Source organism: Rosa rugosa, chromosome 7 (genome assembly GCF_958449725.1).
Source record: "Rosa rugosa chromosome 7, drRosRugo1.1, whole genome shotgun sequence".
Lineage (NCBI taxonomy): Eukaryota > Viridiplantae > Streptophyta > Magnoliopsida > Rosales > Rosaceae > Rosa > Rosa rugosa.
This window is the reverse complement of record NC_084826.1, coordinates 32,334,606-32,358,989: the sequence shown is the minus strand read 5'-3', so window position 1 is coordinate 32,358,989 and position 24,384 is coordinate 32,334,606. Positions and strand designations below refer to the sequence as shown.

The following is a 24,384-nucleotide window of genomic DNA, read 5'->3' as shown; positions in this document are numbered from 1 at the left end:
GGGCTATTTGTAATGATGCTTCTTCGTAACAGAGTTATCTTTCCGTTATGTCACCGCTTTGTCAAAGCAAATAGAGCAGCCTATGATGCACTCTTTGCTAATTGGTGCTTGGTAGAGTACACAAGTTTAGTGGAGACTCCTGTTATTATTACGGGAAGTTCTCTTAATGCTTATTGTAATATGGGGTTCAGGCTCTTTGTCCCCCCCCCCCTTGTATTCTACAATCTCATTAATCAAGGCTTGAGGGCAGCCGACTTGGCCCTTTTTCAAAAAAAAAAAAAAAATTACATAAATAATTAACATATTAATTTCTAGACATGTAACCGTTAATTTAAAGAAACGTGATCAAAAAATAAATCTCACAAAAAATATTTCATTTTTCGAAAAATTCATTATATATCGTCAGAACTCAAAAGAGAAGAGAAGAGGCTTCTGGACTGGAGACACTCTCTAGAGCACCGCTTCCTGAAGCTCTGTCTCTCTCTGTGTGTGTTGGGTTTGGCTATAGACTATAGTAGTGGTGGAGTGAATTGGTAAAATATAGAAAAGGGAATAATGGATGCGGGAACGGCGGTGGAGCTTGCGAAGCAGGGCTCGACGCTTCTGCTGCTGGACGTTCCTCAACACACCCTCATCGGCATCGATACTCACATGGTTTCTGTCGGCCCCGCGTTTAAAGGCATCAAGATGATCCCTCCCGGTCCTCATTTCCTCTACTATTCCTCTTCCACCAGGTACTCGCTCTTCACTCGGCCTCCTTATTTGTTGTTTTTGCTCGCTCCAATTCTAAATCCTTTGCTGTTATGTGCAAAGAGACGGAAAGGATTTCTCACCTATTACTGCCTTTTTCGTTTGTTCCGCACCATCTGAGGTCAGTAACCATGTCAGCTTTTCTTTGCTTTTCAAGTTTTACCATGATATATCAAAGCATTTGAGCTTTTTCTCAGGTAATTGTACGCAAGTGGGATCAACAAGAGGAGAGATTAGTCAAACTACCACAAGAGGAGGAGGTTTGTATTTATTTTGATTTTTTTGTTTACACACCATACGCGGGGTTTCGTAAATTCAATCTCGAATAAACTGCTTCACTCTTTCAATTTCATCATTTTTTTGTCTCTTGTCATAATATTTTGTTCATTAAGGAAGAGAGGTATTGCCGAGCTGTTAGGAGTTGGGAGTTTGACAGACATCTCGGTCCTTATAATCTGAGCCAGTATGGTGATTGGAAACGATTGTCTAGTTACATTACAAAGAGCACCATCGAACGGCTCGGTATGCATGATTCACAACCTTAATCTCGCTCTCTCTATTCATTATTTGTAATTATTGTGGATTTTTTCATCGTCATCTGTTACTGCATTGCTCTGTGCTTTATATCTTCTGCACAAGTGCGTTTCAGCAAGTCTTGTTGTGAGTGATTCTGGATTCAAGCTTGTTACTACATTACTCAGTATTTACCCCTAAGCTAAATTTCATTAGACGTTCTTCTTAAAATCTAATTATTCAAGACCATTCTAAGAGACTAGATTTTAACCCCAAGGCCTAATAATTAATCATAAACCCAAGTGAAACCACAATCAGCTTATATCCTCCTACTCCACCTCTAGCTAGAAACTATATCAACAATTTCTAGCTTGGTCCAAATAGATCTCAGAAAATATACAAATGATACAGAAGAGCAATATGAGAGCGGAGACGAGATTTTGACTGTTATGTAAACCAAGAGGAAAGTCGAGTATTAACATGACATCTGAGATAGGATACTTGAAGGAATATACATGTTAGCTAGAGTAAAGTTATCGATTTGGTTTTGTGGTGTAACTATTTTGTCTTTCTCTTTTTCGTAAAGAGAAATGGAGTATTCTTTTCTGTGGCTAAAATAGGTTTCCTGAGCATATTTCTTTGGTTGTGTTGTGGAAAAAAAAAAAAAAAAAAACATAAGTACCTAACTGTTTGGGATGCGTCAACAATATATGTCAAGTTTCAATCTCCTTGTCTGCAGCCGCATTCTGCACACAGAGAGGCAGAGATATATAAATACAATACAAAGGTTTTGTTGTTTAACAAGGTAACTGGGCGATGGAAGATGGATGTTTCAATCCAAGGAACACTTGAACCAGAGCTCTGATACTATATTACAAGAACAATTTAGAAGTGATGTATGGAATTATCTTTTTCTTTTCTTTTCTTTTTATTTTATTTTTTATTTTTGGGAAAGAGTGGATTTTTGACATCTTTGTGGACTTTGTTCTGCGGGTATTTTGGAGAGCCTCCCCATAGTATGTTCATCTGGATTGGTGGTTCTCTTAGATGGACAACTATTCTATGCATTGATTTGTCTTTGTTAGAAGAAATGCTTCTGATAAAAAAAATGTCTGGTGACTACAAATTATGGATCTGATTGACTTGTGCCCATTAGTGGCCTGGTTTTAAACACACTTTCAGATTTTATTGCAGCTTAATTTATTTTATTGAGTGCTAATTAAGTAATAATCAACGACTTTTGTGATGATTGTACAGACAAGGAGCTTCTATTACTCTTTAAATTTCATTGCAATGTGTATGAAATATATCCTGACGTGTTGTATGTATTGCACTCTTTGTTGACCCAACTTTTAAATGATTGGTGCTGTATAGAACCCATTGGAGGAGAAATTACTGTTGCTTCTGAATCTTCCCTGCACAAATTCACTCCTAAAACAGCCAAGGAGAATGCTCTAGATGAGCAGTTGAAGGCTAGTACATTCTCAACATCCAGTGACACGTCGAATGCTAGAGGATGCTACTACACATCAATTCCACATGTTATCAAACATAAAGGAATCGATGTCCAGCAGCTTACTTATTTGAATCTTGACAAGGTCCCCCCCTTTCTCTAGTATTATCATTGATTTCTTTTTTTGTTCATTTTTCTTTTAAGCTTGTTTATCCATTTTCTTTCACTAATCTTTCTCCCATCTTTTCCTGGTCTGACTATTACTGATCGTTTCAGACACAATTATTAGAAAGTGTACTACAAAAGGAATATAATGGTTCTGAGGACATGCTTCTTGGGGAGCTGCAATTTGCCTTCATTGCATTTTTGGCAAGTGCAGAATGCATACTCGTACATTGTTTCTGTTACTTACTGTATCATATTGTTAATATATTTAAACATATGCAGATGGGACAATCACTTGAAGCATTTCTGCAGTGGAAGTCTTTGGTCAATCTTTTATTTGGATGTACTGAAGCTGTAAGTATTGGTTTAATTTCCGCGTTTCACTTTACTCGTCTTTCAATTCAGTGATGCAGACCAACATAAAAGATAGGGTTGGTTCTTTAGGATAAATAGGCAAGAAAGACGAGTGGTGCAGAAGATTTATGTATTTTGCCAAACCTATGTTCACAAGAGATTACTTGTTCTTTAGGAGAAGATAAAGTCTTACAAGTTACAAGATAATAAAGTTAAGTTGCATAATACAAAGTTCTAAACTCATAATTCTTATCCTCACAATCTTGCATTTTCCCATAGTCTCACCTAAGAGTGAAAAAGAGTTGTTGTTGAGATTTGAACCTGTGACCTGCACCAGTGTTAGTTAGGCCAGCTAACCAACAGGCCACGGCTTTTTTCCTTCAGATGAGAAATGAGTTTTCGGTCTGTACAACTGTTTTACAATTTCGATATTTCTATCTTTAGATTTTCTCCATTCAGTATGACTGCATGAATAAGGCAGCAAAAACATTTTCCTTCATAATGAGGACTTTACAGCAACAAATAGATATCTTCTTATTTTATCGCTTGTGCCCACAAGGATGACTTTACATGTTACATGCAAAGTCAAGATGAAAGGCTAATCAAGAAAAAGTGCTAATGTAATTAGAACTCTTTTTTATATCCCTCTTGCCTCACAGGATGGAGTAGACAGTCTATTGGAGGGCCAGTGGCAATTGGCCAAAAAAAAAAAAAGCTTTAATCTTGGTTTTCCTAAATAAATCATGTTGTGGGTCCCACTCTATATCTTATTCTCAGCAAGCTTTTATGAGTTTGTTTTGTCTTGGGAACCCAGTATTTGAACCCAGTATTTCTGATTAATTTGAAATGTATGTTAAGCAAATATTGGTGCAGTTTGGTTTCAGCAAGAGAATAAAGTAGGCCAACCAAAGGAATACTCGCACTTACGTATCTTTGTTCTTAAACTCCAATTGTTCTCTTTTAGCCTTCTGTAGTTCTGTTGTATGTGCATTTTATCACTTCCTTAACAAAAACCTCCATTGAAGTTCAACTATACATGTGTACCAATGTTATTTGCAGATATTGTTAAACTGAAAAAAGAAAGAAGTGTTCTGAGACTAGCATATTTTTCCCTGATGATTCTTATATCATGTGGAATCAATACACTACATTATATCTAACCAGGTTTAAGTATCTGACAATTCTGTTATATCTTTAATGCAGCCTTTCCATACAAGGAGTCGGCTATTTGTAAAGGTAATCTACAGAGGTGTCTCCTTTTTTGGGATGTCATTAGAAAATTCTTATCTGGCTGGATTGATTTAAGCATCACTGGGAATACATTCTACTTTTTCACTTCTCTACTCGTTTTATTATTTTCTTTTATATGCTCAATTAGGTTAAGTTTTTCTCTGGTACATTTCATGAAAAGATCTGACAGAAATGGCAGCCACATTGTTTCACTGGGTAGCATTTTAAACAAGACCAGGCACAATGAATAGGTTTGAGATAGGTGAAGGGTATTTTGGTGGTGGAAAGGTTGATTGAATAAATATGATAGTTTTTTTTTTTGTTTTTCAAAACTTATGATACAATATCGAGCATAGGGTGGAGGTTTTGGATTGGAGCCGGATCCATGGGGGTAGGCCGAGAAGTCGTTCGGAGTGGACAATAGTAGGAGTGGCGGACTCCTTTTTTTGGAAGCCATAAATTGAAGCTAAACCTTTTGGGCCTATTGGTTTCTCACTGAATTTGTTCAACAATTGGGATATCATGAACAGGATGGAAGTCAGTTGGTTTCAAAAGAATGGTGATAAATGTAATAATACGAATTGGACCACTATCTGCCTTGTATGAAAAGATTTGGGGTGTGCTAATGATTTGAGGCCATAAGTTAGATTTCTTGTGCATATATAATGTTGCTGATGGTGTTGCCCTTCTGAATTAAGATTAGGAGATACACAATTGCACATGGACAATTTAACTGTCATAAAGTACTGATAACTGACGAAGTTGTTGGCGAGGCAAGGACGAAGAAACAAAAAGGTTGGGATTGCATGATACATTTTGACGTGGAATGGGACTTAGTGTAGTGTATAAGTTAAGTTTCTGGAGAGGAGGACATAAGGATTAAGGAAAGTGGCCAATATAGTACTTAGTGACGCATTACCACAGAAGTTCTTACGAAGGAGAGGGGACAATATTTTGTAGTTAGTGATGCATTATCGCAGTTCTTGTGATGTTTTTAGCAGTTGGTAGATTATGGTTCCACATGGTTTTTAGTAGGAGTTCGCTATTCTCATATATATTCTTATCAAATCTTTTCTTTTCTTGTAAAAGTAAAATAAAACATTATAATTTTTTGTTACTTCCAGATAAGGTAGCATGTTGTGGAAGTTTTAATTTCTTCTCATTTTAATTCCTGTAAACTACACATAACAGAATTAACTTCATCCTACCCCTTCTTTATGTGCTCTGATAATTAGCTTTTGATGGAAATATCACAGTTCATTAAAGTCATCTACTATCAACTGAAACATGCGCTTAAGAAAGATTGCACAGATGCAAGTGGTGCATCAGCCTTGTTAGATGATTCATGGTTTTCTGCTGACAGCTTTTTGTATCATCTTTTTAAGGTAATGAGGTCACTTCATTGTTTTTGTGCTTGGTTCTGCTGTTGTCATTCTTTTTAACTATTATGCCTACAGTTGGTATATCTATCAAGTTGATTCAGTTTTATCTGTCAACTTTGCTACCATTTGGCTCGTTTTTCTAAAGAGAAATAAAATAAACAAAAATGCATTATGTAGCCATGTCCGGTAAGGAAGTTTTGAAGTATTACAACCTAATGACTAACTTATGAATGGGATTGCAGGAATTCTTTTTACTGCTGCAAGATGCCTCAATTGTTGACGGAGATCTTCTGTCATGGGTATGCACTCTAAGCTTGGGTTTTTCATGAAAATTTTATCTGTCCTGCAAAAAAGGACATACACGGATTCTCTTGTTATTAATCTATGACCTTGTTTTCAGCTTATAGTTTATTCGAAATTTCAATTGTTATTCGATCTGTCACGATAAGCATATTCACTCACACAGAATTGATTGTTTCTGGATTTGAACATATGGTGTAAGATGATTATAAGGTGGTTCAGTTTCTGCCTACAGAAGTGATTTTATTATACTGTGGTCTTATTACATAGGTATGCTTTTGGGGCACTGTATCTTGGTCTTTATTATACTGAGCTTCGCGTCGTTATTTTCTTCACCCCTTGTTCTACTAATCCTGGCATTATCCTTTCCATCACTTATTCTTTTCTTCCTCCCTTTTATATTTTTCTCTATCTTGCATCAGCAGGGGAACTGTCTGGACATTTGAAATTAGTGTGGTTTGTTTGCATATCTTCCTCCCTTTTATATATACCCTGACTTGATTTCTGCTGCAACAGTTTGTTCGTATGGCAATGCCATTGTTATGTGCATGAGAACTACTTGTTAAGTCTCATGTTTTGTATTTGGTTTAGAAATTATGATTGCTCATCTTTGTGCTTCCATGTGGTCTCAGATTCTCAATATTTTCCAGCCAGTCCTTTTTTTTTTTTTTCTTTCTTTCTTTCTTTTCTTTGTATAATCAGTTGGTTCTTTCATCAATGAAAGCACGAACTGAGTGGCTTCATATGGCATGCTGCATAATATCAAACTTGGTCCGAAACTCTGTTGAGATTTATTTGATGAAAGTGACTTCAAATTTGTGTTATTTTAAGTGCTCGTCTCTATTTGACTAAACAAGTGAATAGGAAATACTAAATACTATACTCTTATTCTGAAAGACAAGGAAACTCAAGGCGTTGCTAGAAAGCAATTTTGGATGGCAATTCGAGCAGAACAGTGCAGTTGATGGGATACACTTTGAAGAGGATGATGAGGTCAGCGTTCGTTTGTATTAAAGTTATAATCTATGTGCATTTTCCCATTTCTTCCTCTTTCAGTCCCTGACGTCAGAATTTGCAGTTTGCTCCTGTTGTTGTGATGTTGGATGACCCAAGTTCGACTGAAGTACCAAGATTCTAAATGTTAACATTCAACACTCGCAGTTTGCCCCTGTTGTTCAGATGCTGGATGACCCAAGTTTGAGTGAAGCCTCATTAGGTTTAGACTTCAGACTTTACTGTGACACAATTTTACGTAACCAACTTGATTGGTATAATCAGTAAACTTATTGTATAGTTGAATTTCCCATGTAAGGTGGCTAGATGCTACACTGTTGGTGTTAGTGTTCTACTATATACCTTAATCATTTATCATAATCCAACCTCAATCTTCCGAAGCTTACCTGCTTCTCATAATAACAACCAACTTCCAACTAGAAACTTAATGGATCACAGCCCTTAGACCTCAATCATATTACGATACGATACAAACTCAATACTGCTTCTAAAGATAATTTGTTTTAAATCGGGAATCAATAACACAAATTGAATGACTAATTCTTCAACGTACCTCTCATCAGGTGATTACTAGCTGAGTTACCTCACTCGCAGTACTCACCAGACGGCTATTAGGATCATGTCCCTACTAGCACTCATCAGACGGCCACTAGAATCATGTCACCAGTAGAACTCATCAGACGACCACTAATAGTTCGCCAATGGTACTCACTAGGCGGTCACTAAATGAAAAATGTCGGAAGGACGGATTACAGTATACAACTAGCTAGAATAATGCACTTTGATGATTCTTTTATTTTAGTTTTATCAGTTTTATTAAGGCTTTACATTTATGATTTTTATACACACTCTTTATTTATTTCACATGATACCACTTACTGTAAAACAATTACTTGATGCCTAAATTCTTTATCTACTTCTAATAAGTAGCACTAACTATCCAGAATTTGGAGGTTTCCATATGAAAAGTCAAATAGGTCTAGACCTTTGGACAATATCGTTTATCTATTCACTATAGTTCCATCAATAACAAAAGCAATGAAATCCACACTCCTTAATTTGTAATCTACACTCTCTATTTCATTTTTTGGTAAAAATTCTCATAAAAAGTTAAAATTTAAATTACAAAAAAACATAAAGTATGAATTTCACTTCCCGAACAAAAAGAACCGCAGCAAAGCGGGTTATCTAACTGGCCAGGGGGGTTCCTAAACCTCACTTTGTAATCGAAAAAGAAAAAACAAACCCCTAAACCTCTTTCGTCTCAGATAGTTTCGTCTTGTTCCTAAGCGGGTTATCCTCCAGACCACCACGTTGCTTCTTGTGTGTTCCTTGCACTTGTCCAGTTCTCCATCGTCATCAGATCTGCAATTTTCAGAAAGCTAATGGCTCGGAGGCTCCGTTCCTTTATTTCCCTCAATTCTTATCTTTGCAAAGTCCAAATGCAGCCTTCACTGCTGCTTCCAAGGTCACTCTGGGTCTTTTCAATTTATAGATTGTCGTTGCTTTAAACTTCTCAAGTAACTGTTTCCTCTTTCAGATTAGAATACCCATCTGATTCTGCTGCTCCCTGTGGGTTATCTCCAAGTTTTCAAGGTTAGCTTCCATTTCTTGAAACCAATGCTATGCATATTTGTGTCAACTCCCAACAAGTTTATCTACACCCCAAAGTTAATACTTTATCACTTCCACACACACATATTGTATGTGTTTAAAAGTATTTGGTGTTTGGTTTGGATATACATATTCATGGTAAAACTATGCAGCATACATATCTACAAAAAGGTCTATCTGTCAGTCTCTTCTTCTTCTTCTTCTTTTCCTTCTGTTTTGCTCCCTCTCATATTTAGTTTATTGCATAAAACCGTCACATTTCCATGTCAACTTCTTTGTATGGATTCAATCTGTGTCCAATACAAAAAAGGGCTGTTGGATTTACAATTGATCTTTTGCTGGGCTTCCTTGAGTGTGTGCACTTCGGATTGCTGCTTGAGGACTCATTCCATTAGCCTGAGTTGTTTATAAGGAAACATTGAAAGCAAGATTTCTAGTTTCATTTTCTCATCTATTCATTATAACTATTACTTCCTTTCATCATTATGTGGTTTCAGATGGATTTGAATTATTGTAAAACAAGTTGGAATATTGAACTATATGTAGGGCTTTTCTCCCAGTGCCTTGCTGAAGAAATTTTTTTAGCTTCCTTGGCTGAAAACTAGAAATAAATGTTAAAGAGATAACTTTATACGACATGCATTTGACTTTATGTGCCTCATACCTGTGACTATTGCATCTTGTAGCTTCACGATCATATGCTCGTGGTGATCGTAAATATTATGATCTTTTTGGCAATGGAAAACCTGGTGACAAGGATTTCAGGAAAGCCTGGAAGAAAGAAATTAAGGAAGACGATTGTTTATGGACAGGTAGTGAAGATGAGAAAGATGATGGAAAGGATAAAAGGGGTCATCTGGAAGAAGAGATCCAAAAAGTTAAACAGCAGGCAAGGGAGCACTCTGACCTGATCGATGCCGATGATAGTGATGAGTTGACAAGTGTTTGGTCTGGAAGTGATGAGGAGAAGTCTCTGTGGACTGGTAGTGAAGGTGATGATGACGATGATATTCCTACTGAAGCCTACCCAAATGAGAGCAGTGACAAATACATAGATAAGCTGTTTGAATTTGAGGAAACATCAAAGTATCGGACAATCTCAGAATTATTAAAAGCAGAACAAGAACCAGAGGAGCTTTCACCTGGAAAGCAAGCCAGGAAAATTGCAGTTGAGAATGCATTGAAAAAGTTGAAGAAAGGGCCAGACGGGAGATATGTTAATGTATGGGAAGTCATGAGTGACCTAGATATTCTAATAGGAGCATTTGAAAATATAGTTTCAGGACCAGAATATGCAGAGCTGAGGCATGGGGGGCCTAAGAAATTAAATATGCAGTTCTTCAAGGATATACAAGCACGCATGAGAGATCCAAATTATAAGTTCTCGCCTGAGTTGAAGCTGAAACCGAAGAGCAAACTAGTTCCGAAAAAGAAATGGCAGAAGACACAGTCTAGGCGGAGGAAAGCACAAAAGCGCTAAATAGTTGAATTTTAAAACGAATGTGTAAGTTCTTGTATTTATTTTTGTTTTTTGATTGAATGCTTGTTGTAGTTAGGGAGGACAGAGATTCCTTCAAATAGAACCCAAAAATAAATATAGATCAAAGCTTTCAAGGCATTTAATTGTCAGTCGTGTTATTCACACTCCTTGTAGTATGAGTAATATTCTGCCCAAGGGTTATCAGGACATGAAAACAAAATCTCATATGCAATGCCAAACCACCATTTTCGGAACCTAGCAAGGCCAAAAAGTTGACTATCATATTCCATAGGCTTTCTTTTTTTATATTCCTTTCCTCAAATTTATACTTTCTCAAAAGAAACATGGCTTGAAGCAAGACCAGAAGGGAATAGTGAACCATAGCAGTCCTGAAGTTTTTTGAATATTCAGAACAAACACTACTATCTGACTATCAGGGATTTCCTAAAGAAACACCAAGCATTTTACAGTACAAATGAGTCCAGTTATCTTCTAATTGAATAAATATCAAGCAATGCTTAAACCAAGGAAGCTTATTACTTGAAAAGTGTCGAGGCTCACACCTCCAAGCAAGAACGTCTACATTGATCAGACCCACTAATCTTGTACAGTTAAGATAAAAAAAACAAAACAAAACAAAACCAAAACAAAATCCATGAACATGACTAGCTTAATTTTCTATTACAACAATAAAGGAAAGCTCAGATAATTGCCACTCATTTGCCTATTTAGTTGATTCGGCTGTCTCTGCAGTCTTGACCTCTTTGGGGCACTGAGATACATATGGTTTGAGCTGCATGCAACAAAGGAAAAAGTGATTTACATGTACTTGTATGATTCAGGAGTAGTTAACTGATTTCAGAGTCGAATGTTTCTTTTAAAGAATAGTTGGAGTGTGGGTTTTAGCAGTGCTGCAGATTGCATCAAGGTCTAATTTATGGATAACAGAATGCACACACCAAATATGATTCAGAAAAAAAGGAAAGAAATATACCCACCTTGAAGTCAGCTAAATCAGGGACTACATAGTTGGGTAGTTTGTCCTGCACCACAACATATCCACCTGCAAAATTTTGAGCAATTTAGGAAACATGTCAAGTGGTAAACATGTATCCTTGGAAAAGTAAATGAGAGCATTGTCAAAATGGAAAGATAGCAAACCTTTTCGGGTGTGGAAACCAGTGGGCTTGCAGTTCTTCCCCTTGTAAAAGTTCCTTGGGGCTCGTTTGGGGGAAAGAATGTCAAGGGATGCCGTTCGCTTTCGACGAAATGCCCTTCCTAGCCCCATTATTAGCCCCAGTGGCATTTTCTCTGGCTTTTCCTCAAAATAAATTAGACTATATCATAGTTAACAAATATGATTAAAGCAAATTTATATATAAAAATCCCAGAATTTGAAAGAAAATTCTAAGGAAAGTAAATATTTTCTATCCAAGCAGCTACTGCCTCATCAAATACAACTTGACCCCTCAAAATACTGATTCACTCCTAGTAATCTATCAAAAAACTGACCCTAAAGAAACAGAATCTTGTATGACCGGTAATTGTTTAACTGAAACTAGAATAACACCAAGCACGCGATAGCTCAATTACAGATGTATAGGTTAAACCTAGGAGCCAAAGACACAAATGGGAAACGATAGTGATGATTGGTAGTAATAACAACGGAAACACTGTTGGCGGTGGTCGATAGCAATCAGCACTGCTGGCCATTGACAAATGCAATTAGACGAAGCGAAGGGAAGCAATGAATCTTCCTAGAAAATTCTATTCACAATTAAACATAAACAAGCTACAGAGAACCGAAAACTAACAAACTAACAGTACCAATGGCTCGGCCTTCCCTCTAACAAAAATTCAGCAAAAGATTACACATTTAACAAGCAGGGACGTAAACAGGAATTCTCGGAGGTTGGGCTAATTGTTTCCATACAAAAAAAAAAGAAAAAAAAGATCATCAAGTTTAAACATCATCACCAAACATGTTAAGCAAACGACAAGTGGACAACCCATTCCCTAAACACCAAACATCACCAAGTTTAAACATCATCACCAAACAATCAATTGAATCAAACACGATAAGCAAACGAATCTGGACAACCCATGGCCATTCCCAATTATCAAACATCACCAAGTTTCGACCTCACCCTAAACACCAAAGATCACGAATCCGGACAACCCATTCCCAATTATGAATTATCAAACATCATCAGCAATTCAGCATGGGTAATCGCTAATCAGTTTAAGGTGTTTACCTGAGACTCAGGGATTGAAGAAGTCGCAGAGACGCAGTGGAGGTGGCGGAGGGCCAGGACTCACGGCTGGAGCCTGGAAGGCTGAACCAAGCTCGGGACAGCGGAAGACGGGGAGAGTCTTGAGACTGGGAGTGGGAGTTTTCGACCGACAGCAGAGAAGCATCAGTATATACTAGGAATGGCACCCGCACTTTGCCACGGGATTTGTTATTGGTAATAATTTACAATAATGAAAGATATAATTTCCATTTTTTTGTTAGCTTATCCCAAGTTCCATGTAATCCAAATTGAGTACACATTTTGGTTTAGCTACCATTGTCATTTTTGATATAATTGCAGCAAGCACTGGTGTAGTCCATTTCCTCAATATACTATGCAAAACATTTCAATTTGGACAATAAATAAACAGAAACAGCCTCAAAATTTCATAAAAATGGGAGATAGTTTCAGGTAACATAGAATTAAAGAAGGGATTCCAAAATAATCAAAACCCAGAACCCTAAAGGCCAGTTTGGCAGCTCGACAACCAAAAGCAAAGAAGCGAGTTCAATCCTCCTCCAAGTTTATAATGGAAAAGGAGCAAACTTGGTCTCCTCTACTACATATCATCGGAATTAAATCAAAACCCATAATCAAGATTTCATTTTTCCTATTCCTTCATTTAGCCACTAACCACACAATCAAATCCCTCAAAACAGATTGAAGATAAAGCCGTAGCAAAGGAAAACTACTTGAACCCGAATCAAAATAAGCGATTGATGGTAGGGTTTTTCGAAGGCTACCTTGTCTGCTCGACTCTCTCTCTCTCTCTCTGAAACGAAATAGCAGAAGAAAAGGGGATGGGCAAAAGCGTCATTTGACTGTCGATATGAACCACAGACCCCTACTTGGCAGATTTTGGCCCAAATTTTCTCTTGGGCTACAGCCCTAGTAGTAAGGCAAGATTAGGGTTTGTATGTATGCCTTAAAACTTGAAAGCACACCGTTCACAAACTTGTTGGTAGTGAACAGAAAGATGGACCGGCAATCTCTAGCCTCTTATCAACAGTATTATTCATCCCACTGAACACAACTCTACCATCAGTCACAGAACAACGATATCCTTCAGAAATTGCATTACCCCACAGGGTTCTCAAAGAAGAAAGAAATCTATGTTTCCACATTTAGGCCTAGCTTTAAGGTTTTCTTGAGAAAAAAAAAAATTCTTAGAGATTTCATGTGAAACCCTAACTCATACTTGGCCCAGATTCTCAAAACGTTTTTCATCCAGTTCAATGAATTTCCTAGTAACAGAAGCAACATCTTCAATGGTGTCACGTATCTTAAACAATGGTCGGATATTGGTTATACGAGCCCAAAAATAGAGGGAGTTCAGTCGGACAGTGTGTAGAGATGTAATGCCGTCATATTCCTGTAGGACAACTGGAGCTTGGTTGAACCGCCATGGTTCACCGCTCAAAACCTTGTTTCGATCCTCTAGGAGATCGAAAACAAAACGATAGTATGAGTGTTCCTGGATTTTGAATCCTCTGTCCAAAACACAAACACGCCTAAGAAAGCATCGTAGGTCATTCAGAGTAGCGGGTTGTGGTGCCAGAGGTCTCGCAATCAGGAAGGACTACTTTTGCTCGACGTTGAGACCCCCCAGCTCTTCTGGAGATGTCGATGACTTCATTCTGTGGATATCTGTAGTGAGAATTGAGACGGAAAAACTAGTCCTTTGAGTTATGGTTTGGTGCATGCTAGCAGAGCGGGGCCCTCAAGATTTTTTTTTTTTTCTTTTCAAATTCTAATCTTTTTGGCCAGTATGTCAAGATATATGATTTATGGTTAGTGTGAAGCTAACTATATTTGGCACTATCCAAGTATTGGCAGTTACACCGAAAGTTAAGACACGCATGTAAAATAAACTTCATCAAATTTCTCCGCTCCATGTCCAACAAGGTATATCAAATAATATATGAAATGGAAGTGTCCAAAAGAAATGTATGTATAAAGAATGAGCAAGCGATCTTTTCAAAACTAGCCGAATCATTTGTTAATTGCATTTTGTATTGTTCTTACAAGCAGTGAAGACAACAAAAATTGAAGGATCTCCTATTCCAAAAAGAATTGCCAACAGTATCTCTTGCGATTTGTTTCCTTTCTGCAGCGTGTTTTAGTCAATGGATCCCCAAAATTGCCAGAGAAGATTATCCTATGGTTTCTAGTGAAACAGAATAAGGGAAACATGATCTACGCTCTCCCCTCACCTAGTCTACATTTGTTAGGTATCAACCTTTCTCGTGTTTTTGGCTCAAATAACCGCTCTTGCATCAAAATTTGTATAAGACTACCTCAGTTGTGTGTACACTTCTAATCTGAATCTTGGGATGAAGAAAATGGAGTACAGCAGGAAGAGATGTCAATTCCAGCAACCTCCATGGCATTGCAGACCCATTCCGGGACATCTCCTTTAGGAAACTACATGACAATAAGAACATGAAACATTTTACCAGTGTGCAGTAGAGATTACACCAAGTGGCTCCTTGAAAAAGAAATAAGGATAACAAAAGGACAAGACTCTGGCACAAGAACTATAATGCAAAATCTTGGCAAGCATGTGGTATAATATAAAAATATAAAAATGTCCTATAAGGCTATGCTGGGATTTAATATGATAGTGCTACCAATAGCCGGGACCTGTATTATTCTAAAGACTAGAAGGGTACTGATTCTCAAAATGGTTCACACAACAAATAAGGTTTTACATTCCCCTTTATAGTCCTTCATATGAATATTGATTTGATTGAAAAGTAGGGTTGGTTGGACATAAATTTATTTAACTGCAGTAAGCTTGGCAACTTATGGTAGATACTTTTTACTAATTTAAATTAGTAAAAAGTATCTACCATTAGTAGAAAACAAGAAGAGTCCAATGAGTCTTCAAAATTGTTCCTACTATGGAGTTTTCCAGCTATTCTTTTGAAATCTTTCATGAGAATACTGGTTTTTGTTTATGGTGCACTTTAGATATATAATCATTTACATTTCAGTCTGCCCAAATTTCACAGGTTAAACATAACCAAGTAGTCATACACACAAATAAATAAATATATATATATATATATAGAGAGAGAGAGAGAGGCATAAAGGGCCAGTTCTGAAGGAAATACCATTGTTTGCAGAAAGTTGCATATAAACCTACAAAAAGATAATCAGTACCAGTGAGAAGACCAGTTGGAAAAGCATACTCAACAGAAGAAAGTCCATCACTGATCTAAAATAAGATGTACTAAACTTCTAGATTGCAGACAGAACAAATTTTTTATTTTTTTTTATTTTGCTCACAGTGCCATGCAGAAAATAATGGATTTCTATAGTACAACAGATAAAGGACTAAGGTTAAAACAGTAAAGCATTAAACATACTCTGGAAATGTTCCTTGGATTATTGATGAGTGTAGATCTCTACTTAGCTGCATTAGGAGAAAAATAACAAAAGAAAGAAAGAGGTTTAGTTCTGTACAGGAATACAACTATAGCACCAATATAGTAAAAACTCAATAAATAAGCAAAACAGTATATCCGAACCTTTAGCATGTAATACAGGTTGTGATATGACAGAAGCTGAGATCCCATAGCATCTTTTGTAACTAGGCAATGAATGTAAGCTCTAGTATAATTCTTGCATACCTACAGTTGAAGAAATAGGATGAAGCAGTTATACATGCATCAATATGCACTAATATTTCAAGTCAGTGCTAGTAAATTTATACTAACCATACAAGCACATGTAGGATCGATAGGGCGGGTATCCTCAGCCATAGCTTTGTGCTTCAGCTTCAGCACTCCCTGCAAAAGGCATTTAAGCATCACAAGACTTATGCATCCACATTTAAACAAAAATTGGGTGCTTTTGCATTTGTATGAGATACCATATAAAGGAACGCAATAAAAGAACACTTGGATTGGCTATCCATATGCATATATGATGCCACAGTTGTAATAAGCTGAAATATAGAACTAAGTCCAGTCTCATAGATGTAATGGTTCCTGATTAGCTAATTATTTTAACTACTCACTCAAGTAGAAGTGCATACCTAAGTACATACATATTCTTGATTAGTTACTTATGTTAACTAGTTACTAGAGTTGAACTGCACGCCTACCTATCTATATTAATTAATGAAGATGTTAAGGTGTTGATCACATTTTAGAAGTTACCTCAGGTATAAGAGCTGTGCCAAAGCGAGCAGTACGTGTTGGATAAACACAGTCATACATGTCAGCACCTAAAGCACTGCAAACTACAATGTCCAATGGATAACCAACGCCCTGAAAAGAAGTGCAAGAAAGTATCATGACTTGGCCAAAACAAAAAGAAGTAACAACTCTTTAAGAACACCAATTGAAATGACAAGTCACTAGCACCATAACATATCGCGGCTTGTCCTCAGGCAGTGCAGCAGTGCACTGAGCAACAACACGCCAAAATGAATCCTTACTTTCGCCACCCGCAAGACCGCCTATGGCATAGCTGCAATACAAGTAAAATATCAAGTTTGCACGATCAGTAACAAGACCACTGACGTAAAACTGAAGTGCATGCAGTGTTACGTCGTGAATTATGACAATACAAAAGGATTTAACTGACAACTGGATTTAGGATAGACAGCAGTATAGAAATGCATGTTACAGATTGATAACACATTAACTGCAGACGAGATCGAAGAAAAAATCGTACAAACAACTTTCGATTTTCCAAATGAAAGTTCCCAAATCCCTTGATTATTATTAGGACAAGTGTAAATAGTTGCTTAGTCTGCAGAGTGTATGAAGCTACAAAGTTAAATAAAGGCATAATGAGAAGAGTTTGTTTCAGCCTGTGAGAAAGAAACAGAGAACATGCCATTTTTCCAAACTTGACAACCATTGATAGCATTGTCTCAACTAATGATACTATCCTTAAATATGCAAATGTGTATGGTATTTTTGTAGCATGGGATGCACTTGATAATGTATTATGCTTTAATTTTTATATCAGATGTATTGCTACTATTATTATAAACATGTAATACACATACCCAGGCAAATTCCGTTCTACTAAGCCTCTGACGCATATATCCCTGATCCCATAAGACATAAGTTATGGCATAACATAATGTGTTGAAGAAGTCATATCAGTATCAGGAATAGAAGAATAATTATAAATAAATAAAAAAAAGGCATAAAAAGATCAAAACAATGCATGGAGATCAATTAAAACTCACCTTAGTACAGGATCTAAGCCACCTTGAACAATACCAAATAAGTTCTGCTCGCTCGGTCTTGTATGAGCTGTTACCAAAAGCTATGCAGATAAAAACTATGCTACGTACTTGACTCAGGAGTATTAAAATGGAGAAGATCAATAATATAAAGATATCACAAGGAAGGTTGCCATAGAAGCATAACATATAGCATGACTCTACTAGAGAAACCAACCTAAACATGATATTGTAATTGTTGGAAACTCACTAATTACCCATCATATTGTTCCTTCATTACAGGGTTTTCACCTAATCAAACAAACATTGCATTCGCAAAATTGTCTAAGCTTTTATGCATGAGGAAGATTTTCTAGGTACCCTAGGCACTTATGGCAGATATATGTCAGTTAACATAGATATATCTAATAACCTTCCTGTAAACTGTTTAAGAGTAAATGTACAAGAAACATAAGAGACAATCAATGCTGTATATGATCACCTGCTATACATCTGTCAATCCATCGTAGAGTACGATACATGGCCTCCTCAATTCTTGGACCAGTGATGGTGGTTCTCACTACATCATCAAGGGCCATTATAATATCTGCTCCAATTCTATTCTGCACAGATCATTGAATGTGCATTAGAGAACATAAAGGGAGGCACTCAGTAAGAATATCAATGCTTCAACTGGACACCATATCTTGTAAGCTTTGATTTATGTTAGATTGCAGTACTTTAGAGGGTACCAAAATTTTCTAAAGATTAAATTCAATTTTACACAGACACCCAGAACAACTGATAGAAGCTCTTTCATTAAACATTGCAGATATAGGGAACAAAACATTCTGCAAAGGGGCAATGACCACAAATCTGCTCCTTTATTTGGTAAAGTCACAAAATAAAATACAGGCCCCTAAATTCATATATCTCCCAAAATTTTAATGCACACTTCACACTAACTGGTATAGTATAAGTATCACATCCAGGAGAAGACTGCGGTAATTAAAGAAAATAAATAGATTATCAAGAACAAAATAAATTAAGTGCACCTACTTGGACTTGAATTGATTCCTCAGGTGTCAAGAGCATTGGCTTTCCATCGACCGGTGACTGATAAGGGAAATTAATCCAGTTAAGGAATAATCAAATTAACAATATCCATAAAAACAGCACAAATCACTGAAGTAGAAATCAAAAGTAATTCAGCATTAACAATAAATAAAGCATCACTTTTGTCGCATCACCCATCTATGCTGTGCCGACACACGATTATAGGAAGAAATATTTTCTTACAAGATTCGACATAAGAGTATAACACATTTCACAACCATCTGTTTAGTACTCTATAACAACCCATCCCTCAAATAAAGCAACCACATTTACAAATAAAACAAAACAAGATGAAGTGGACGAAATAGTTGTATCATTTACCATTTGTCTAAGAATTGTTAGAACTGAGTTCACAGAGAGAGAGAGAGAGAGCAGGTTATAGGCCTTTAAAACTGTGCCATTCAAAAATGAAGAAGCGTTGGAAGAAACAGTAGTCATGTGATTAATAAAAAAAGGAAACACTAGGTTAAGCATACAGGCATCTTCATGTCCATCAGTTGTTGAGTTCAACACTTCCCATGCAATCAAAATAATATAATAACTCTTAACCACAAAAAGGTGACTCAACACCCCCCCTATAGGACGCTTATGCCAATTCCTACTTTCTTATCTCAATTTTCTTTGTTGCTGTAATCTTTTATTTTATCCCTTTGTTCACAAAAGAAGAGCGTTGGAGATGACTTGTTTGTTAATCTTCAACGCCAAAAGAGTTCTCTAAAAAAAAAAAAAAAAAAAAAAAAATCTATAACCTCAACATGAGCCGCATGACAAATACAGTAAGGTTCCAAAACACATGTACTAGAATTTGGACTATCAAAGGAGAATATAACCTGAAATGTTACACCCTCCTCAGTGATGTCAGCTAAATGCAATAAGGATACCTGAATGCAGTAGCAAAATTAAATGTAAGATATAAATAAACACATGATTCCATGAAAAGAACACTGAGATTCTAAAGAAGAAAACAACTGCAAGCATATTATGAGTTCATCAATTGAGCTAAAAGAATTATCAAGAAACTCTAAAGTACAATACATGGCAAATGTGACATGCTTAAATGAAGGAGAGCTAATTGTATAACATACAGTACAATACATCTAGTAAACATGTCTATACCAACAAGCCTGTACAACAAAACATAAAGAAATTTGGGGGAATCCGAGGAATTTATTTAGGACAACAAAAAAATTTGTTGGATGTGGGTCATAAATAGTTTCATGAACATGGTCAAAGTACGAAAATACTGAAAAGCAGTATACTTGAGAAATAAGCACATCAGATGATTAATGGACAATGCAATATTGGGAAAATAACCATCTGAAAGCCACCAGAATCAGTAAGCAGCGCTCTTGGCCAGTTCATAAATTTGTGGAGACCTCCCATCTCGTCAATAAGCTCAGAGGTAGGTCGAAGTGCCAAATGATATGTATTCCCAAGAATTATTTGGCAACCAATCTCCTCAAGCTGGTCAGTTGCCAACCCTTTTATAGTTCCTGAAACCAACAAAACCTTATCCATACCATATATTCCTAAATAATTGCACATATGCACGTGAACATGTATTATTACCAAGACAAGTTTATTAATACAAATAAACTAGAAACTTAGCACACATGCTGGCACAAATAGTTTAAGTGAAAAATGTGTGTAGGCACATAGATTGTTATGTCTTATACTCTTATTGATGACTGAACAAGAATGTAACCATTAAACGAAGTCTATTGAACATCAAAACTTAGCTAAGAAAAAGAAGTAGGATATAGACATAAACAACCAATCTAGTAATGTATATTGCATTATATAGAGAAACCAGAAAGGAATAACGTCTAATTGCTACCCAAATGTCAGTGAGTTGAAACAAACACTAACCTTGTGTTCCAACAGGCATGAAAAGAGGAGTCTGACATACAAAGTGAGGGAGTGTGAGTTGAGCTGCACGAGCACGATTGAACCTCCCCAAAACCTTCAGTTAAAAAACAGCGAACCAAGTTCTAAAATCAGCAAAACAGCTACAAACAAATACGCATGCATCCGTTCATAGTATATAGTACACATTCTCTAACCATACATTGAAAATCTGCATATATAGTCCACATTTGCAATCATATATACATAAATATCTTCATTTTTACTGTCTCTCGAGAATCTACATCTCTCAATAGACTTGCTTTATATACACAATGTTCATACTAGTAATTCAGTCCAAAGAGAAACACAGCCTCATAATAACTATTCACACCGAAACGAAAACAGCCTATTATTACCAATGCAGTAAACTTAAACAAGTAAAATTCAAGAACAAACAGACATTACAATCAATTATCATCTGCTCATGAATTCATATCACCATGGAAAAACTAATTGCGAGTATTGGCATGAAAGTAAAGCAAAGCATTCCAATTCAAGCAAAAAAAAAGATTGAAATGGAGTTTGAAACCCTACCTCGAAACGAAGCGCCATCGGAAAAAGTTGAGTGAAAGGTGAAGCGGTCAAATGAGAGCGGCGGCAATAGTAAACGAAACAGAGACGAAGAGAAGGAGAAGGAAATGCTGTGGTGATAGGAGCGGCGGCGAACGGCGTCGTGTTGTGCCGGCTGCGCCTTGTTCTTCTTGTTTCCTTAAATTCTATTATTCTTGGTTTCCAAGAGTGGAAAATCCGCGGACTAGTCACTGGGGGATGCTGGTTTATTATATGGAAAATAATACTTTTGAGGAAATATTGGGCCTTGGTAAAGTTTGACTTTGGTCCACGCGTACCTGCACAATCAAATCCCCACACAATCAAATCCCTCAAAACAGATTGAAGATAAAGCCGCAGCAAAGGAAAACTATTTGAACCCGAATCAAAATAAGCGATTGATGGTAGGGTTTTTCGAAGGCTACCTTGTCTACTCCAAGGTTTTAAATTTCTCCGAAACTGCCGAAATTTCCGTAATTTTGAAGTACCGAAACGAAATTCATATGCTATATCATTTCCGTCAGAAGTTTCCCGAAATTTTCCGAAATTTTCCGTACATTTCCACGAAATTCTTAATTTCCGAAATATATACACACACAATATATATTTAAAAATTCACACCGAAATTTTGTCCGAAATTTCTCTAAAATTTCTGTTAAATTTTTTTGTCACCTACAATGAATTTTTACTTCACACTTTTATAGAGAAAATATGAAATTTTGATTTTTTTTTTTTTTTTTTTTTGCAATCAAGTTGAATACAACAAAAAACTTTTTTGTTTTTATCTGCTACAAAGTTGAATGCTCCAACCATAACATGATTTCCTTTTTGCTTCGTCTCAAATATTGTATGCTTTCATACACTATAACATCATATTAGATAATTCCACAATATCCGATATATGGATTGCATGTGGAAAGGGAACAACACGTACACATACAATAACCATGTGATGAAGTACGAAAATCATTTCCAAAATTCATGTACTTGGGAGCAGTATTGTATGATACTAAATGAAAGCAGTTCAATCAGCTAGATCGAACCACATCGTAGTAGCTTTTATATTCATTTTGTTGTACTCATTCATTTTCATTCACGAGGTTTTGGTTTTACGTGCCCTGCCCCACCCCCTTGTAATTTTCTAATTATTAAAAAAAGTAAATCATATTTACATTATCAATATACAACACATTATCAATACACATAGATAAAAACACTAGTTTAACAATCTCGTCCATATAAAATATCATAATTCTATTATAAATGTATAATTTTAGAGATGTTACATTGTAAATAGGTTTATTATAGGTTAGTTTAGTCTATGTAAAAGTTTCATTCAAAAATATCATTTTATAAATGCAATTAATTTGATTTCTTTATTTTTAACCGAAATTTCCACCGAAATCGAAACTTTCTCCGAAATTTCCTTAAATTTGAAGTACCGAAATCGAAACCGAAACCGAAATTTGAAACCTTGACTCTACTCGACTCTCTCTCTCTCTCTGAAACGAAATAGCAGAAGAAAAGGGGATGGGCAGTCGATGCTATCTCACAGCTTGGACAAAAGCGTCATTTGACTGTCGATATGAACAATGCTTAGGAACAGACCCCTACTTGGCAGATTTTGGCCCAAATTTTCTCTTGGGCTACAGCCCTAGTAGTGGCTACGTCGCTGTCAACAAGTAACAGCAGCTTCACAATCAAAAGTTCTTTTTTTATCAAATTGCTCAGTGGTTATTTATCATTCTAATGCAGACATGGAACCCTTCATAGTCTGAAGAGAACGATCCAAGATTGAAACTTTCGATATTAAAAGTATACATTAGAACCAGAAATCAAGAGCATGAACAACTAGAATCACGGTATCGGCAAATTTCAATACCCAAAACGAAATGAGATGCAAATTCACCATCAATTTCAATTTCAATTTCAATTTCATGAATTGAAAGATCACATCACAGATTTATACGAAAAGCGAAAAACCCAGATGGTACCTGAGGCGATTGGGTGTTGCTGCTCAAGTGAATCCAGAGGTTTAGGGCTTTTGAGCTACTTGGGAAAACCAGAGAGAATCAAAAGCAAAAGGAGAAGGAACTGGGGCAAGGCCCATGACCCGATTAGAGGTCAGTTGGGTTTAATTTGCCTTCGTTTTGGGGCCTTTAAAATTACTAAATAAGAATTAGGAGAGTTACAGTATTGTTTGATATCGATCGGAAGGCTCTAGTCTCGGTTGTCAATTGGATTTGAGGTCGATTTCATTTTTCTTTTTGGTCGATATATTTTTTAATTAAATCACAACAATTTCTCAATTAACTTAAGTCAGAGTAGCATGTTGCATACCTTTCTATTACCATAAACGTACACAGGCAATTAACAATAGTGGTATATATGAAAAGCATCATTCGTTAAAACATTCAATGCTCACTTATTACAAAAAATAAACTTAAATTTTGTACTTGCCCTTCAAACTAGGGCTCAGAGGCTTTGTAAGATAAGTTGGCAAAGTTCTTGTGCTTCAGCTACCTTCTTTGAATTTGGGGGATTTTTGTTCTTGGAAGTGGCCTTCCCTTTCTCTTCTTTGGTTAAGCTTTCTCCTCATGCACAGCTTCCTTAGGCACCAAAATGCTTCCTAGAGCCTCGACCATGCTAAAAGACTTAGCAGAGAACTTGTTAGTGAACTCTGGCAGCTTCAACTTTTTTGTAGGCGTATCTATATGCATCGATTTATTAAACAGTTCTGGCAACAGTATTTTCAGCTTCTTTGGGGAGGAGGCTAGTGAAGTTGGCCTGCCTCATTTGGTTATCATAGATTCTTGAACCGATGCAAATTTCTCAATAGGCACATGCTCTCAACTGGGGTTATCCAAGTGAATTATTTGTACTAGCTTTTGAGCGCATTTTTTTTTTTTCACACAGCACAGTAGGCTAGCTTGCGTCCACCGATTAGGGTTTGTATGCCTTAAAACTTGAAAGCACCGTTCACAAACTTGTTGGTAGTGAACAGAAAGATGGACCGGCAATCTCTAGCCTCTTATCAACAGTATTATTCATCCCACTGAACACAACTCTACCAT

The 24,384-nt window shown here is 36.5% G+C and overlaps 4 protein-coding genes across 12 annotated transcripts; 2 read left to right on the top strand and 2 right to left on the bottom strand.

Annotated features, from left to right (window-relative positions):
• Positions 1-415: 415 nt before the first annotated feature.
• LOC133722160 (uncharacterized) lies at positions 416-7,546 on the top strand. Its single transcript, XM_062148982.1, has 12 exons — positions 416-734; positions 814-871; positions 948-1,010; positions 1,143-1,272; positions 2,638-2,861; positions 2,993-3,085; positions 3,164-3,235; positions 4,439-4,471; positions 5,722-5,850; positions 6,090-6,146; positions 7,045-7,140; positions 7,226-7,546. Exons 1-12 carry the CDS (start codon positions 556-558, stop codon positions 7,283-7,285), a joined length of 1,194 nt encoding a protein of 397 aa, XP_062004966.1. The 5' UTR covers positions 416-555; the 3' UTR covers positions 7,286-7,546.
• An 814-nt stretch (positions 7,547-8,360) lies between these two features.
• On the top strand, positions 8,361-10,398 carry LOC133721416 (uncharacterized). Of its 2 annotated transcripts, none has more exons than XM_062148022.1 (3): positions 8,361-8,629; positions 8,702-8,757; positions 9,588-10,398. In XM_062148022.1, exons 1-3 carry the CDS (start codon positions 8,547-8,549, stop codon positions 10,253-10,255), a joined length of 807 nt encoding a protein of 268 aa, XP_062004006.1. In that variant the 5' UTR covers positions 8,361-8,546; the 3' UTR covers positions 10,256-10,398. The 2 variants fall into 2 exon arrangements, with proteins under 2 accessions (XP_062004006.1, XP_062004005.1); XM_062148021.1 differs by having other exon boundaries at positions 8,362-8,629; positions 9,462-10,398.
• A 333-nt stretch (positions 10,399-10,731) lies between these two features.
• On the bottom strand, positions 10,732-23,459 carry LOC133721417 (uncharacterized). Of its 7 annotated transcripts, XM_062148029.1 has the most exons (6): positions 22,841-22,851; positions 13,293-13,346; positions 12,511-12,635; positions 11,417-11,592; positions 11,254-11,318; positions 10,732-11,048 (listed from the first exon to the last, which is right to left on the bottom strand). In XM_062148029.1, exons 4-6 carry the CDS (start codon positions 11,559-11,561, stop codon positions 10,980-10,982), a joined length of 279 nt encoding a protein of 92 aa, XP_062004013.1. In that variant the 5' UTR covers positions 11,562-11,592; positions 12,511-12,635; positions 13,293-13,346; positions 22,841-22,851; the 3' UTR covers positions 10,732-10,979. The 7 variants fall into 7 exon arrangements, with proteins under 7 accessions (XP_062004013.1, XP_062004007.1, XP_062004008.1 ...); XM_062148023.1 differs by lacking the exon at positions 22,841-22,851 and having other exon boundaries at positions 11,417-11,570; positions 13,293-13,361; XM_062148024.1 differs by lacking the exon at positions 22,841-22,851 and having other exon boundaries at positions 11,417-11,566; positions 13,293-13,361.
• On the bottom strand, positions 14,496-21,676 carry LOC133722141 (uncharacterized). 2 transcript variants are annotated; one of them, XM_062148966.1, is made up of 15 exons: positions 21,296-21,676; positions 20,723-20,862; positions 20,168-20,346; positions 19,684-19,734; positions 18,797-18,853; positions 18,240-18,360; positions 17,762-17,828; positions 17,576-17,617; positions 16,923-17,028; positions 16,716-16,826; positions 16,272-16,343; positions 16,083-16,184; positions 15,921-15,967; positions 15,666-15,693; positions 14,496-14,973 (listed from the first exon to the last, which is right to left on the bottom strand). In XM_062148966.1, the coding sequence occupies exons 2-15, from the start codon at positions 20,739-20,741 to the stop codon at positions 14,866-14,868; spliced, it is 1,110 nt and encodes a 369-aa protein (XP_062004950.1). In that variant the 5' UTR covers positions 20,742-20,862; positions 21,296-21,676; the 3' UTR covers positions 14,496-14,865. The 2 variants fall into 2 exon arrangements, with proteins under 2 accessions (XP_062004950.1, XP_062004949.1); XM_062148965.1 differs by having other exon boundaries at positions 20,723-20,816; positions 21,296-21,675.
• Positions 23,460-24,384: the final 925 nt, after the last annotated feature.

Coding starts and splice junctions, on each gene's coding strand:
- LOC133722160 (XM_062148982.1), top strand. CDS start 556: ATGGATGCGGGAACGGCGGTGGAGCTTGCGAAGCAGGGCTCGACGCTT. Junction 735..813: donor TACTATTCCTCTTCCACCAG/GTACTCGCTCTT, acceptor TTATGTGCAAAG/AGACGGAAAGGATTTCTCAC. Junction 1,011..1,142: donor AACTACCACAAGAGGAGGAG/GTTTGTATTTAT, acceptor TTGTTCATTAAG/GAAGAGAGGTATTGCCGAGC.
- LOC133721416 (XM_062148021.1), top strand. CDS start 8,547: ATGGCTCGGAGGCTCCGTTCCTTTATTTCCCTCAATTCTTATCTTTGC. Junction 8,630..8,701: donor CCTTCACTGCTGCTTCCAAG/GTCACTCTGGGT, acceptor TTCCTCTTTCAG/ATTAGAATACCCATCTGATT. Junction 8,758..9,461: donor GTTATCTCCAAGTTTTCAAG/GTTAGCTTCCAT, acceptor TGCATCTTGTAG/CTTCACGATCATATGCTCGT.
- LOC133721417 (XM_062148025.1), bottom strand. CDS start 11,561: ATGCCACTGGGGCTAATAATGGGGCTAGGAAGGGCATTTCGTCGAAAG. Junction 11,319..11,416: donor TGGTTTCCACACCCGAAAAG/GTTTGCTATCTT, acceptor AAAATTTTGCAG/GTGGATATGTTGTGGTGCAG. Junction 11,049..11,253: donor CTGATTTAGCTGACTTCAAG/GTGGGTATATTT, acceptor TGTTGCATGCAG/CTCAAACCATATGTATCTCA.
- LOC133722141 (XM_062148965.1), bottom strand. Junction 16,827..16,922: donor ACAAGCCGCGATATGTTATG/GTGCTAGTGACT, acceptor ACTTCTTTTCAG/GGCGTTGGTTATCCATTGGA. Junction 16,344..16,715: donor GCACAGCTCTTATACCTGAG/GTAACTTCTAAA, acceptor TGCCTTTTGCAG/GGAGTGCTGAAGCTGAAGCA.